The sequence below is a fragment of the Anabrus simplex genome, chromosome 6 (assembly GCF_040414725.1).
Source record: "Anabrus simplex isolate iqAnaSimp1 chromosome 6, ASM4041472v1, whole genome shotgun sequence".
NCBI classification, from domain to species: Eukaryota; Metazoa; Arthropoda; class Insecta; order Orthoptera; family Tettigoniidae; genus Anabrus; species Anabrus simplex.
In genome coordinates, this window is record NC_090270.1 from 186,725,222 (window position 1) to 186,740,549 (window position 15,328).

A 15,328-nucleotide genomic window follows, 5' to 3' on the forward strand; every position below is an offset into this window, starting at 1 on the left:
TACCTTATAGTCTACTAATGGAAAAGAGACTTCCTATATTTTATATTAAATGAATCGGACATTCTTGTATTTTCATGGGTTGTTTCACAATGCAATGAAAACTAGGATAATTGTTGCCTCAGAAACTTTAAACAGAAGAAGGAGTACAAAGTTTCGTTTATAGCAAATTCCAGGTTAAAGGGAAGATTAATTCTTGAGGAAGAGGGTATTTACTTTGGCGCGTTTCATCATTTATTACTTGATCTTGTGCACCATTCACTCTCATTCCTTATATGCGACTGCTCTCAAATCACTCAGTTCAGTCTGGTGTAGTACTGTTATTGTCTTATTTATTCAAACTTAATTACTTCACTTTCATTCAAATTGTATCGTTCTTTTGCTACCACACCATGTAGTAGCGTATCTCAATGTGACAGTGAGCCATGTAATTACGAGTTGTTAGAGGTTTCAAGGCTTTGAAAGAATTATAGGAATCATTACCAGATCTGTCAATGTGCATATCAGTGGAAAGAACTGTGATTTATACTATCACTGTGCGAGTTGGCCGTGCGATTAGGGGCGCGCAGCTGTGAGCTCGTATCCGGGAGATAGTGGGTTCGAATCCCATTGTCGGCAGACCTGAAGATGTTTTTCCGTGGTTTCCTGTGTTCACACCAGGCAAATGCTGGGGCTGTATCTTACTTAAGACCATGGCCACTTCCTTCCTATTCCTAGGCCTTTCCTGTCCCATCATTGCCATAAGACCTGTCTGTGTCGGTGCAACGTAAAGCAAAAGAAGAGAAAAAAGATTTATACTATTAATTTACATCAGGAAACATTGTCTAGTGATACATACATCTGCTAGAATGCAGCAGATATATAATTCTACGTGTTCTCAAACTATTATAAACTCAAGAAAAAGCCACTGATTTGGGCTGGTCCATACACAGAAGGTAAACAGAGATTTTCAGCTTCAAAGATATAAATTTCCATCTCAGCAACTTTACAGGCTAGAACAAAATGAAGTTAGGTCTACAGGGGTCTATATCATGCATGGTGGTCAGCAGCATGTGAAGAAAATTATATATGAAGGTCGGCATCATGGGGTTGATAGTATAGATTTGACTTTGACTCTTTTCTTTAATTTCTCTTACCCATTGACTTCATTGTATTTAGCCTGAATGTATACAGTATTCCTATCCTCCTTTTGTAATTGCTGTGTTCATTATAAAAGTTAAAATATCTTTCTCAAGTTCTTTTGACTATTTTACCAACATAAGCAACAAGAAAACACTGTCTTAAAAAAAAATGCAAATCCTTCTTTTGTTTGAGGTCCTCTTCAGTCTTCTAGCCTTGACAAGGCATGGCAGCATTCATGATTTCACTGTCCTGATTTTCTTTTCCCAAATCTGGTGGTCTGTCGCTGTAAGTGTTGCTTCGTTGAAGTTTTCCCTACCAGCTGCAGCTGGTCCACTCATCTGATTTGATGTCTTCCTTGTGATCTCTTGCCATTAATCTTCCCCTCCACCACAAGCTTCTCCAGAGTGTCTGTTCTTCTGGCAATGTGTCCAAAGTACCAGAGGTAGCCTAGTCTAGATGCCTAGTTCTTCCAGCATGGACGCATTTGTTCATTGTTCAGTCCAAGAAATTTGGAGAATGCGTTGGTAAACCCACATCTCTAAGCTCTCCATTTTCTCTTATTTGAGATACCTTTATCTAAAAACTGATTTAACAACTTGTGACTGTGACAGAGAATCAGTTACTTCTTCTTCAGGACTTGGAACTATCTATGATGTTGGTTCAGTTCCACACTCAGAAGTTCTTATCTTATTTTCTTTTTAGTTGTAAGTTTAACTTTATTACATATTGAATTAAAATTCAATATTTTTCCAGTGTGACATGTGCTGAGATTGCAGAAGATTCCAGTCTCTTGGCTGTTGGCTTCTCGGAATCTATAGTGAAGGTGTGGACCATGGTACCACAAAAACTAAGAGCAATGAAGTCAGCAGAAATGCTCCAGGACATAGATAGAGAGGCAGGTAAGTAGAACGCTAACATACAGTAGTGCTTATTAGGAAGATCTGTTTGACTAGTTCCTTTATTCTAGCAAATGTGAGTTTGTGTGTTTGATTTGATTTTAGAAACTAGCAGAACATATCTGTTGTTGATGGGCTGATGTCACTGACTTCTGTTTGTACCCTTCATTGACAACCTTCAGACACCCTGATTTTTAGTCTGAATTGGCAGGACCTCCCAAGGACTGGCCGAATACACTACTAAACAGCACTTGGCTGATGTGTGCTCTGGAATGTTTGCTTTAACATAGAAAAACTGAATTTCCTGGAGTACCATTATAATCACACTTTTCTTTGTAGATGACTGAATTTTAAATACACATGGTAGACTTTATTTTTGCCCATTATTTTGGTTTCTAGTAGGTGGAACATGCCCAAGTTCAGTAAATATGTGCTGTACATATTAATGGCTGTCCTGTAGGAAAGGTTAATTTTTATTTATTTAATTTACGCCCACATTGGAGCACTGAAATCAATCTATATACAGTCAAGTCCTATGAATATTTGTTACAAATTTGGTTGATGTTTCTTCTTTTGTTTCCAGAAATGTTTCATTCTCTCTGACCTGGCTGCCCGTTCTTCGTCAGTTATGTTGTACTGTTTGCGTGTATAGGTCTTCAGTTTAAGTCCCACGTCGTTATTTCTCAGGATCCTCTTCTCTTCTCTGTTTTCAATTTGTTGAATTAATAATAAATAATTATAATAATAATTATTATTATTATTAATTTGTTGAATTGTCAAGCCTAATTCATTTAAATATTCTTGGACTTCTTTGAACCAGTGATTTTTAGTTTTACTATTCCAAAAGTAGTTGAATAAATGTTTGAGTATCCTAGTCTCTAGTAGTCATGATATGTGATAGAAAAAAAGCAACTCTTCTTTTCCGCATTGTATCTATTATAGACTCAGTCTCCTGGTGTACAGCTTCATTAGGTAGTAATCGCCATTGTCCATCTACTTGGTGTTTTTTGTTTAGAATTGTTCTAATGATTCGTCTATCTATTTTCTGTAATTTATCTGTAGTTGATTTCACATTCAAATTGAATAAGGTTTCACTAGCATAGGTTGCTTCAGGCTTAATAACGGAGTTGTAGTGTTTAAATTTTGCATTTATCGAGAGAGATTTCTTCTTGTAGGTTGCCCAAGTAACGTGTCGTGCTTGTTTTAATTTGGACTTGTATTTGAAATGAATATCCGATACCAAATTTCAGCTTAGTTGGTTCAGTAGCTTAGGCGTGAAATTAATATCTGATACCAAATTTCAGCTCAGTTGGTTCGGTAGTTTAGCCGTGATTGAGTGAGAAATGAAGAGACACCATCTCATGTTTAACTATTATGCAGTTTAAAAAAATAATTGTAACCTTGAGGTATACAAAGCCATCCATTTAAATTTAATCAGGGAATATTAATTCATTTCAAAATCCAGGTTCAGATCATGACAATGAAAAGAAGGATGTGGACGTAGAAGGGGCTAACAGAGGTGGAACTTACACTTTTATGGTTTGATATCTCAAATAAGAAATAACAATTCTAAGAGAACCAGCATATATTTAAAAACAAATAGAAAATTTAAAATTAAATCATTTACAATATTTAAAGAAATATGATAATTAACATTTCCTATACAAATCTAAATCGCAAAAACACAAAATAAAACTGAAAACAATAAAAATAATTTACATTAAAGCTTCATAACATAAAAACATTAAGACTTTGGGAAAGTAGAATAATCTGAAATGTAGAAAATAAAACATTTAACTGATCCACTACATACAGTGAATTACATAACATCTCGTGCTGAAAGCACTTAAAACTTCAGGGTAACATACCTGATAAACCCTAATGAAGATTTCTCTTTGAATTAACATTTGGGTTAATCCCATGTCCAGTAGTACAAGCAACAAAATGACATAAATTAAAAATGACAAGTTTAAAAGGTAGCTTGACTTACTAAAGTGTGAAAGGCGAAGATCACATGGATATACACTGAGTGTCCAAAAGTCATGGGAAGGAGTGTCCCATTAGAAAATATGCCGAGTATGATCCCTGAATGTTGTGGCTAGCTACGGCGTAGCTAAGCAGTCCGTCACAGACACCATTACAAGTAATAAATCTCATTGTAGACCATATTGGACATCAGATATGAACATTAAAACAAGAATAATAGTTACCACCTTTCCAATACTTCTTTCCTTATATTTAGGAAATAAACATTACAACAGGCATTGTAAGATGGGACATGTTTCGTTTAACAGTCATAAGCATCATCAGCAGAAAATAAATCTTAGCCTAAAGTTAGGTCAGGGCCCTGAACCTAGTGTCCTTAACATATATGGCACCCTAAGAATCAACATTTATATTTAGAAAATGAAAATAGGCTTAAAACTAGTGTGAAAAAACATAGAATGTTACAACATGGCTAAGAGAAAAAACACATTCGAGTTGAGACAGAGGATAAGAACAGAAAGTACAATACAGAGCTGGTAGTGAAATAATTAAAATCATTAGGATATCATTGTTACCAGTCAATCAGAATGTTCAAACATAAAAACAAGAGTGAAAATATATAAGAGTGTTCATCATGGCTGAGTTAGAAAAAACACGTAATCGTGTTGCCAGAGGTTAAAAACGTAAGGTACAGCACAGAGCTGGCAGTGTAATAATGAAACTCATGGCTGCCAGTCAGTTAATAAGAATGTTCATACATAACAAAACATGATGGTTATATTCTTTTAAGTGTTGTAAAGGTAGCAACACATCGCGAGTTAACCAACTTTGAACATGGGGTGATCGTCGGTCCACAGCGCATGGGTCATAGCATTGCGTTGATTACATGCGAATTCGGGTTTCCGAGCTCAACAGTGTCAAGGTTGGTTCTTCTATATCGCAGAGAGAATGTTGCCACCCACGTGAACCACCGCACGGGAAGTTCATAGATGTTTAAAGAACGGACATCACGGCACGGAGCTCAACGATGTGCATGGGCCTGCGAACATTGGCAGTGGACCCTGGAACAGTGGCGGCATGTGGTACGGTGCAATGAATCCTGGTTCCAATTGTATTGAGCTGATGGGCGGGTGAGAGAGTGGCGAATGCCCCATGAAGCTATGGATCCTGCGTGTCAACAAGGTTGTGTCCAGGTGGGAGGTGGCTCAGTTCTGGTCTGGGCGGCATTCTCATGGTCGCAATTAGGTTCCATTGTTTGGCTGCAGGGAGCGCTGACAGGTGCACATTATGTGGACATTCTTTCATACCATCTGCATCCCTTTCTGGCCCTGGAGTACCCTGATGGAGATGTTAAGTTTCAACAGGACAATGCGTCATGTCACTGCTCTGTGGTGGTATGCAGGTGGTTGGAGGAGTACTTCAGTGAAGTTACAACCATGGATTGGCCCTCCAGATCGCACTCAAGCATTTATGGGATGCTGTCGATGCTGGAGTGTGCTCCATGAATTCCACACTAATTACACAAGACCAATAGGGAACATGCATAATTTTCAAAAATATTTTTTTTGAAAAGTACACCAGTGAAATAGTACGTAAACGTATTACAGTGTGGTAAGTTGCCTTGTTTTCTACCATTAGAAAAATGTTCAAAAGTGCCTTTCCGCAAGGCGAGTGAAATGGTCTCTGACGTAAGCGGCACGGTGTGACGTTATGATCCAGTACCACATGCAGCTCTACCAGCCATTGTGCATCAGCCGTTACTAAAAGCTGATTGTTTATTATTCGTGAGCGTGAATAACTTCAAAATGACAGAAGAAAGGTTCAAAACAGCACAGTCAGACAATCTACCCTGTGTAGATGTTATCATTCTTGAAAAATAGTTACTTTTGTGGTCGAAGAAATTCGCGGATAAAAAACAAGTTTGTAAGTGGCATCTTTCATGTACTGTAACTCATAGTATTAGGATAACAACGAACCTGGATATAAATCACATCACTTTCAACATTTCCTTCTAGACTGATTCCCATATTAAAGAATAACATTACATTTTCGGGCTTTCAGCATTAGGAAAGTAAAAAATCGGATTTCAGCACTAACATAAACATATAGGTAGCATTATAGTACTAGTCCGCCTCTGTGGTGTAGTGGTTAATGTGATTAGCTGCCACCCCCGGAGGCCCGGTTTCGATTCCCGGCTCTACCATGAAAGTTGAAAACAAATAGTACGAAGGCTGGAACGGGGTCTACTCAGCCTCGGGAGGTCAACTGAGTAGAGGGGTTTTGAATCCCACCTCAGCCATCATCGAAGTGGTTTATAGTATTTTCCCACTTCTCCTCCAGGCACCTAAGGCCACGGCCGTTTCCTTCCCTCTTTCTTGTCTATCCCTTCCGATTTTTCCATCTTGCAACAAGGCCCCTTTTGAGCATAGCAGGTGAGGCCGCCTGGGCGAGGTAATGGCCCTCCTCACCAGTTGTATCATCATACCCAAAGTCTGACGCTCCAGGACACTGCCCTTGAAGCGGTAGAGGTGAAATCCCTCGCTGAGTCCGAGGGAAAAACCAACCCTGAAGAATAAACTTTTTAAGAAAGAAAGAAAGGTCTATAATCTATAATTCCCGAAAATATATATATATTTATGGTTGGGGCAACTGGCCTACCCACTTCCGGGGCCCATGAAAGAGAAACATTAAATATCTTGTTGGAGGGAAAAAGTTAAACATGATAAAGATAAAGATAAATATGACTTCATCTAGTTTTCACAAGTCGGGCTGAGTGGTTCAGACGGTTGAGGTGCTGGCCTTCTGACCCCAACTTGGCAGGTTCGATCCTGGTTCAGTCCGGTTGTAGTTGAAGGTGCTCAAATACGTCAGCCTCATGTCGGTAGATTTACTGGCACGTAAAAGAACTCCTGCAGGACTAAATTCCTGCACATCGGCGTCTCCGAAAACCGTAGTAGTTAGCGGGCGTAAAGCCAATAACATTAATTACATTTGGCTTTTAACAAGCTGAGCATATCATACAAGAAAAGTGTCTTGGTGACCTTTTAGTCATTTAATACAGGAATGTCTTTGAGTACTGTGACTTTTTTTTTTTTTTTTTTGCTTACATCGCACCGTCACGGATAGGTCTTATGGCGACGATGGGACAGGAAAGGCCTAGGGATGGGAAGGAAGCAGCCGTGGCCTGAATTAAGGTACAGCCCCAGCATTTGCCTGGTGTGAAAATGGGAAACCACAGAAAACCATCTTCAGGGCTGCCGACAGTGGGGTTCGAACCCACTATTTCCCGGATGCGAGCTCACAGTTACGTGCTCCTAACCGCACTGCCAACTTGCCCGGTATTTTTACCCTTCAGTTTATTGACTTGGCTTATATAACCTAAAACTTAGGCTAAGTTGGATACTGTTTTAAACACCAACATCACTATTTTCACCTGTGTGTAATTATGTTATTTATTTCACTAATATTATGATAATTATTATAATTGAGCATTGTTAACTTATAAGACCCCAACAGACAAGCATTGGTTTTGTGTAGAAATATGCATTTGTTAAATTCACGTTGTTTAATTTCGTGACGTACACGCTTATTTTTTATTATATTATAGAGTGGAAAAGTGATTGAAAATTCAAACAAATTCAACTTACGTTAAAATGATCTTTAAAAAAAAATAAACTGTAGACTTTTCCGATATATCATCAGCATTTCTCCGGCTCGCCAAAATACATTTATCCCTAGTTTTAGCGTCTTTGGAACATTTATAAACAATTTGTTTGGGATGGTATGCGATGTGCTATTGCACATCGGAACTCTACACCATTTATAAGTTTTTTGCCTCGCTGTCTGTGCAGGATTCATTTTAAGTCTAAAATATATCACTCCGATTATTATCCAATGTATAGACTTGTATAACTATACCAGACACTAACATAAAGTAGAAATACGCAAAGTGTATCCTGCTTCTCATAGCACACTTTGTTATTTCGTCTGCTAATTCAGTCAACCTGTACGATGACGTCAGACCAATGAGATCGCGTACTTGCATGACGTGACATTTTCGTACTTTAATTTAGATTTTTATCATGTTTGGAGTTATTATTTGTGCATCTGATCACATTTTTGAATTCTGCATGAAATTTTGAATCAGATTAGCATATTTTTAATTAAAACCCCGAATCATGCAAGTTCCCTATTGTGGGTAGCAGTGCCAGATGCGTGGGTCCAGATCCCTCCAGAACGATTCCAATACCTTGTTAGAGTCGATGCCTCGCCGTATTGCTGCCATGTTGAGGGCTTGAGGAGGAGCAACTTGATATTAACATCACATTCAGTGTCTTCCCATGACTTTTGGCCACTCAGTGTAATATCCCTTAATTGAAGCAGACTTTATAACAGGAACATTCCATTTAAATTACAGAAAGGTTTGTTTAAATTTTTTTTTTAAGGTAATAGATATCAGAGATACATAAAAGTATGAAAGAAGCCAATGTTCGAGAGGCAAACACATAGAACAGACTAGGATTCAGACAACAACCAAAAATGTAGAAGAGTCTGCAGACGGAAACATCACCTGGAATGAGGAGAGGAAAAGCTTAGCAAGTGAATGGAAGTGGTGGAGGAAGAAGAAAGCCAACATAGCTATTTAATGTGGTCCTTAGATGGCCAGTACTGAACAAAGAAGAAGAAGTTATTAGTGGGGAAACTCCTGTTCATAATTACTACATTAGTAAGTTAAGTCATTAACCCATTCGCCCCACATTTAAATACCATAGGAGTGCGCCAAGAAATCTACGGCCATCGTCATCACACTATTATTTAGAAAATCGTACAAAACCAACCAGTAAATATTCCTTTCTGAAAATTTGTATACATGATAACGAAGTAATAAACTTACCAATGCCGCTATTTTAGTACGTCTGCTGGGTGTGGTACACCTCAAAACATTCTTCTAAATGAAGAGCTACGCCACACTTTTTGCACTGCCAGCAACTTTCACTTCTATTACCCCGACTGTAGCACACAACACACCGTCTTGTGACTTTTGATTTCTTCTCTGTAGGGGGAATACGCATGGGAAAGTGGGCCCATGATTTAGCTTATAATCTAGTGGGAGTGGTGCTCGCTGAAGGTCGACCTCGAACCGAGTACTCCGGCAACTGAACAGTCTCTAGTAGCTGCTGTGCAATGCTAGTTCTGAAGTCCGTGTAGCTCGTCTTTCTGTTAGCAGCGATCTTGTGATACACAGTGAAGGAATTGGAAATACACATATCTAGGAGGTAAAAGAATATTTTCCTGTACCCTTTCACTGTGCGTCGCATGACGGGGAACAGAGCTGTAACCTGATCCCGAAGGTCAACACCACCCACCCCCTTCTGGTATTCAAGGCCACACTTGGGCTTTATCACTTCTTCTCTAGGGGTTTGTCCTCTCTTTCATCTAAGTTTGCCTGTCCCTGTCATGTCAGCTGATTTGTGTTTAGTGGTGAGAAAACAAACATCCTTGTTATCTTTCCACTTCACACACAACATACTGTTGGCAGCCCACGTCTCATACTCTCCTTGTTTTAGTTTCGTCTTACTGATGTCACGAGGCATGTCTTTTCGGTTCTGTCTAACAGTTCCAATTACATTCATCTGCTTGTCGTGTAGCCTTTTGAATAAATCTGCTGAAGAATACCAGTTATCTAAAAACAATGTATGTCCTCGGCCTAACAAGGGTTCACACATGTTGAGCACAACGTTTGTAATTGCTGGCAGACGTGGATCCATTACATCATCACGTACATAATTTTGGAAGACAGACAGTAGCCAGAGCTTGATTCACAAATTTTGTAAATTTTTTTTCCAAACCTAGAACGTTTAGACCTATTACACTGGACATATGAAAGGCGGCCTCTGAATTTCATTAGATTTTCATCTAGAGCAATGTCTTGTGAAGGTAAATATAATTCTGAAAATTTGGAGCAGAAATGTTGTATTATAGGCCTAATCTTTCTTAGTTTGTCACTACTATCCACTTGTTCATCGTCAACAAAGTCTAAAAATCGTGAAATTATAATAAATCTTCCCCTGCTCATGGTTTCACGAAAAATAGGAGTGTTTATACACCTGTTTTTACTCCAGTATAACTGTATTCTTGACTTTCGCACTTGTGACATTAGTATAACTAACACAAAATATGCCCTAATTTCGTCGGGTGTAGTCTCAAACCATTTGTCATCGTCTTTCAACTTTTTTCTGTCAGGATTGCTCAACTGTTTTGCTGCATATGAATTTGTCTCGACAGATATTTTGTCAAATAAAGGGTTCATGTATTCACAAAAAACTGAGAGTTCAGATAGTGGCTGCGTATCAAACTTCTTCAATAAGTTTTCACTAACCCCACTGTATTCACTAAACTTATGTACAACAGGTTTATTGTAACTTTTTGTCCAGTTCCAGTCAGTCAAGTTAGTCTGTGCCGAGGTACGAGCTCGTTTCGAAAGACTCGGCACACCGTCATTATTTGCATCACTTTCCGTGTCATCAGAACTATTATATGCATCGCTAGTACTCGAACTAAAGACTTCAGGGTCTATTTCGTCGTCACAAACATCACTGCCTTCAATATCACTCTCTAAAACACTATCTATTAGCTTCCGTATTCATTCTTCATCAACACCAGCACATCTGCTTGACGCCATGATGGCAACAGACAAGAGCGAAATAATATGAAAAAAGATTCTCTTATCTCTTGTTCCGGAAGTGTGTGAGAACCTGTTGAAAGGGAAAAAACCGAAGCCACATGTGTAAACTTCAGCTCAGAATGCACACAAGTGGCAACTGTGGGTTAGTGACTGAACTACGTGGATTGATGTACAGCTGTGCGTCACCGCGAGCAGAGCTCATCATTTGATTCATATGCCACAAATAACTATAACGAGCTAGGGTCGTCAAGTGATGTGATTGGGTTAAGCTGAAAAACAAGGAGTGCTTATCCAGAAAGTGCTTCCCGTGAAATGGGAGCATGCCAGACAGCATGTCCGATCTACACGAAGTAGTAAGTGATACCATGCTACGATGCATTCCCTGTGGGATGCACGCACTTGTAAGGTAACAGGAAACAATCAGATTTACAGAACAAATTAGAGTGCAGGATTATTTTCCTGGCTGACTTCTATAGGCCAATCTTTTTAAGATCTTCATTTCCACTGGAACATTCGTCCTTGCTGAAGTTCTTGAAACATTCCATTGTGGCATAACTGGATGTATGAAGCAGAAAACTCGTTCCTGGATACAGTGTGTCTCTACACTAAATGATCTTAACAAAAAATGCGCTCAGCAAGGCACAAAGATAATTGATAAAATATTCTTGTCTCCCTCTACTTTTTTTTTTTTTTTTACCCTCTACGGTGCAGTGCGTTATTCCCCCAGGTAATCTTATCGTCCTACATTCACATCACAACCCCACAGCCGAGACTTATTAAAACGTACAGCTTCATTGATCTAGTTCATTCCTAATTTAGCGTTTATTACCTCACTTTGAGTACCTTCATGAGATTCGTCCCACCTGTTTGTACCAGCAATTATTCTCGCTACTTTCATCTCTGTTACATCTGACTTATTAATAAGATATCCTGAGTCCTATTTCAGTTTCCCTATGGGAATCAACATCTATATCATCTGATGGCCAGGCAGGCATCAATTTTTGATAATGAGACAAAGTCTCTTCGTGCATTGGCACTGCCGGTGGCTCCAGTTAGCCTACGCAGTGGCCTCCACGGTATGCACTAGCCAGCGTATTGGTAGGTGTGCTAGGTACCAACTGATGAGCCCACCCTAGCACACGAGGGCGAAACGCTGGCAACCAAGAATGAGATAGCTGGAAAATTTATAATGTCCAATAACGGACCATTTATATTGGTATTATATCCTGAGTCCACCATTCTTTCACTCCCGTACAGCAAAGCCAGACTGAGGACAAGATGGTGTAAAGATAATTTAATTTCATTTTATAACATTGTTTTTAATGCAGAAAGCACTGCGTTCCAATCAGCATTTAAGCTCTGGCAAACATCTTCACATGCACAGCATCGTGTTGTTGACAGTGATTTCAGTTTCATGTTTTCAGAATCAAAAATGTTTCCAAGGTATTCCATCTTTCTGTAGAATCTGCAAAGTAATTATATACATTTTTTAATCAATCAAAAAACCATTTTGCATTTGTACATCATTTCACTGTGTGTGTTCAAGTTAAATTTAGGGAGTGACCTGAACATGGAATTAAGAAAATAAAAGGATTCCTTTCCTTGAGTCTTGGGTACATTGCCGTATGACTGACCTCGACAATGGTGGAGTTTCAGACCATGCAACCTAGGGAATTCAAATCTCTTCCGACAGCTTTTCTTTGGTATGGCCTGTATTTTTTATAAAACACAAAAATCTTTCAACTTTAGTTACATATCTAAGGATTATACTTAACTATTTATTATCGGATAAATCTGGTGTAGAATCTACTATGATAAAAATACCTACAAGAAATAGTTTCATGAGCATTTCTTTTTTATGCAGTGATTTCCTGTTAAGACGTACTAATTCTTCACAAGTTGCTGGTGACAAGTATGAACTGCATCCTTTGCCATGGTTACCACACAGTCCAATGTGTTCGGACCGAAAAGAATCATACTCCGCAATTAGTTGTGAACACATTATGAAACATTTTTCACAGTGCCAAACACCCCTTCATCTTCACGAAAAGCGATACCTGTAGGTGTTAGTTTCTTAACGACAGAAACAACTCTTTGCACATTTCACCTTCACGTTCATGCTGAGTAATGGTTTGTTTATTCTGTTTATCTCATCTCCTTTGTTTTTCTATTTTAACATACATTCTCAGTGAGCGTTCACCTATTCGCACACTGGCATGGCTCCTATTATTAAAACCAAATGTTGCAAATTGAGATGTGTCACTGAATAATTTGCAAGGGGCACAAAACAATGATCCTTGGCTGGCAGAATAAACAAGATATTAATGATTAACAATTTCTCCATTCACTAAAACCCTTTGGAATAGTTTTTTGCTGAATTGCTGCAAGAAATGAGAAAAGTCAGTATTTTGATTTTAATTTATTCCATTTTTTAACAAATAATCCTGTCTTGTGCTGTTTTCCCAATAAAATGGGACACAAATTGCTGAATCCAGTGCTTTAGATAGAGAGTGTAGAATTTATGGATAGTACACATTCTTATGAATTGTCTTTACTGATTTCACCTGAATTTCCTGGTCTGCACTCTTCACTTTTGTTTTTACCACTAAAATACGAGTCTAGTCAAGGTATCTTCTCAAAAAATTTTTACTCTCCCTCTGTCTTTTCTTCGGCTTTCTTTTGATACGTGGCACCACTTGCCCTAATTCATCCATCCATAATTGGAAAAATAAATTACTTATACTAGTTACACAGTGTTATAATGGAAAACTGCTATTAAAATATTGTACAATAAATACACATGACTGAAACTGACTCTGGGATACACTTTATTTTAATAGTCAAAACAACACAACCCTGCAGATAGCAAATAACATCACAAGCTATTTGTTGTTTAGTTTGATTCTTCTACGTTTCACAGCATTGCTGACTTGAACGCTTGAAGTTTAACTATCTCATACTTGTAGCATGTACTATTTTACACATTGTTCAGACAGATTGTTTTGGACAAAAATTCAAATAATTTACTTGATAAAAAACTAAAAACATTCAGGCGAGTGTTACGACATGCAAGTCAAATATGAAAAATATAGTACGGGGAAAAAATAAATGAACAAAAATGAATAAATTGTATTTTTGTCACTTTTTACTGCCCCCAGTCTTTTGCCGCACTGTGCAATCAGTTGCACATGTTGCACATACCGGTATCTAAATATGGGCCTGGTTATGACACTGATCATCATCATCATCATCATCATCATCATCATCATCATCATCATCATCATCATCATCATCTGCAGTTTCCAGCTGTTGGCCGGGTCTGCTTGGAACATCAGTCTCTCCATCTCCTCTTGTCTTCCCACCACTTCTCCCTTGTCACTCTTGCCCAGTCCTCTCCTCTTCTCTGTACACACTATTCCACTCCTGTCTCTTGGTCTTCCTCTTGTTATCTCCATTTCGTGCATCCTCCTCGGTATCCTTTCCTCTGTCATTCTCTTCATGTGTCCATATCATCTAAGTCTAGATGCCTCTATCCTATTCTGTAGTGACTTCTTTCACTGTATCTTGAACCTTCTCATTTCTCATCTTATCCCATCTTCTCACTCTATCCTGCTTCTCAGAAATTTAATTTCACTTGCCTGTATGCTATTCACTGCTCTCTGCCTCATTACCCAAATCTCAGCTGCATATGTCAGAATAGGTATATAATACATCCTGTATATTACCCTTTTGCTTCTCTGAGTAACATCTTTGCTCCAAACCAGGCTTCTGACACTTTTCAGGAATGCTCCTGCTTGTCTTCCACGCTCAATTATTTCCTTATTATTTCTTCCTCCTTCCTCTATGATACTTTCCAAGTAATAGAAACTCTCTACCTTCCTAAGCTGTTCCCCTCCAAGCAATATCCCTCTCGTAGGTCTCTCCTTCTTTCTGGTTGTCATCACTATCTCGCTCTTTTGGGCATTAAATTTTATTCCATGTTGTTCCACCTCATCTACCCAAGCATAACTGCTCCTGGATATCCTCTTCCTTTTCTCCTCAGACTAACAGTTGATCTGCAAACATCATCACTTTCGAAACCGACTTTCAACCTATCAGGTCATGTTATGTACATTTAGTACGTGTTAAAGAGATGGTAAGTATAGAACAAAAATGGTAGAGCAACAAACGCAAAATCGGGAGGTTGTGGGTTTGGATCCCACTGGTGTCCGGTTGGCCATTTTTGTTCTGTACTTAACATCTCTTCAACATGTACTAAATGTACGTAACACAATGCGGTCATGAAAATTCAATGTTCATCAACACTTTCATTTTTCCTTCTCCAATTTTTCTTGCCACTTTTCTCACTATCTCTTCCACTGTTATTACAAAGAGCAAAGGTAACAGAGCACTTCCTTGTTTTAATCCACCTTTTTGCTCAAACCTCCTATTTTCACACAACTGACACTCCCATTGTACATCTCCTTCACTCTTTCTACGGTCTGTTCCTCGACACCTTTTGTCTGTAAGGCTTCCCATACCTTGTTTCTACACACATGGTCATAAGCTTTTTCAAAGTCCACGAAGGCCATCACAAGATCCTTACCCCATTCGTAATGGTGCCCTTGTAACTGTCTTGCGAATATAAGGTCTACTGTAGACC

General features: G+C 38.7%; 1 protein-coding gene across 1 annotated transcript in view; it reads left to right on the forward strand.

Moving 5' to 3' along the window:
* Positions 1–15,328, forward strand: part of LOC136876281 (transcription initiation factor TFIID subunit 5) — a 151,999-nt gene that overhangs the window by 61,755 nt on the left and 74,916 nt on the right. The window contains exon 7 of the mRNA XM_067150097.2: positions 1,873–2,018. Within this exon, the coding sequence (XP_067006198.2) occupies positions 1,873–2,018 (146 nt within the window). The remainder of the gene's footprint in view (positions 1–1,872; positions 2,019–15,328) is intronic.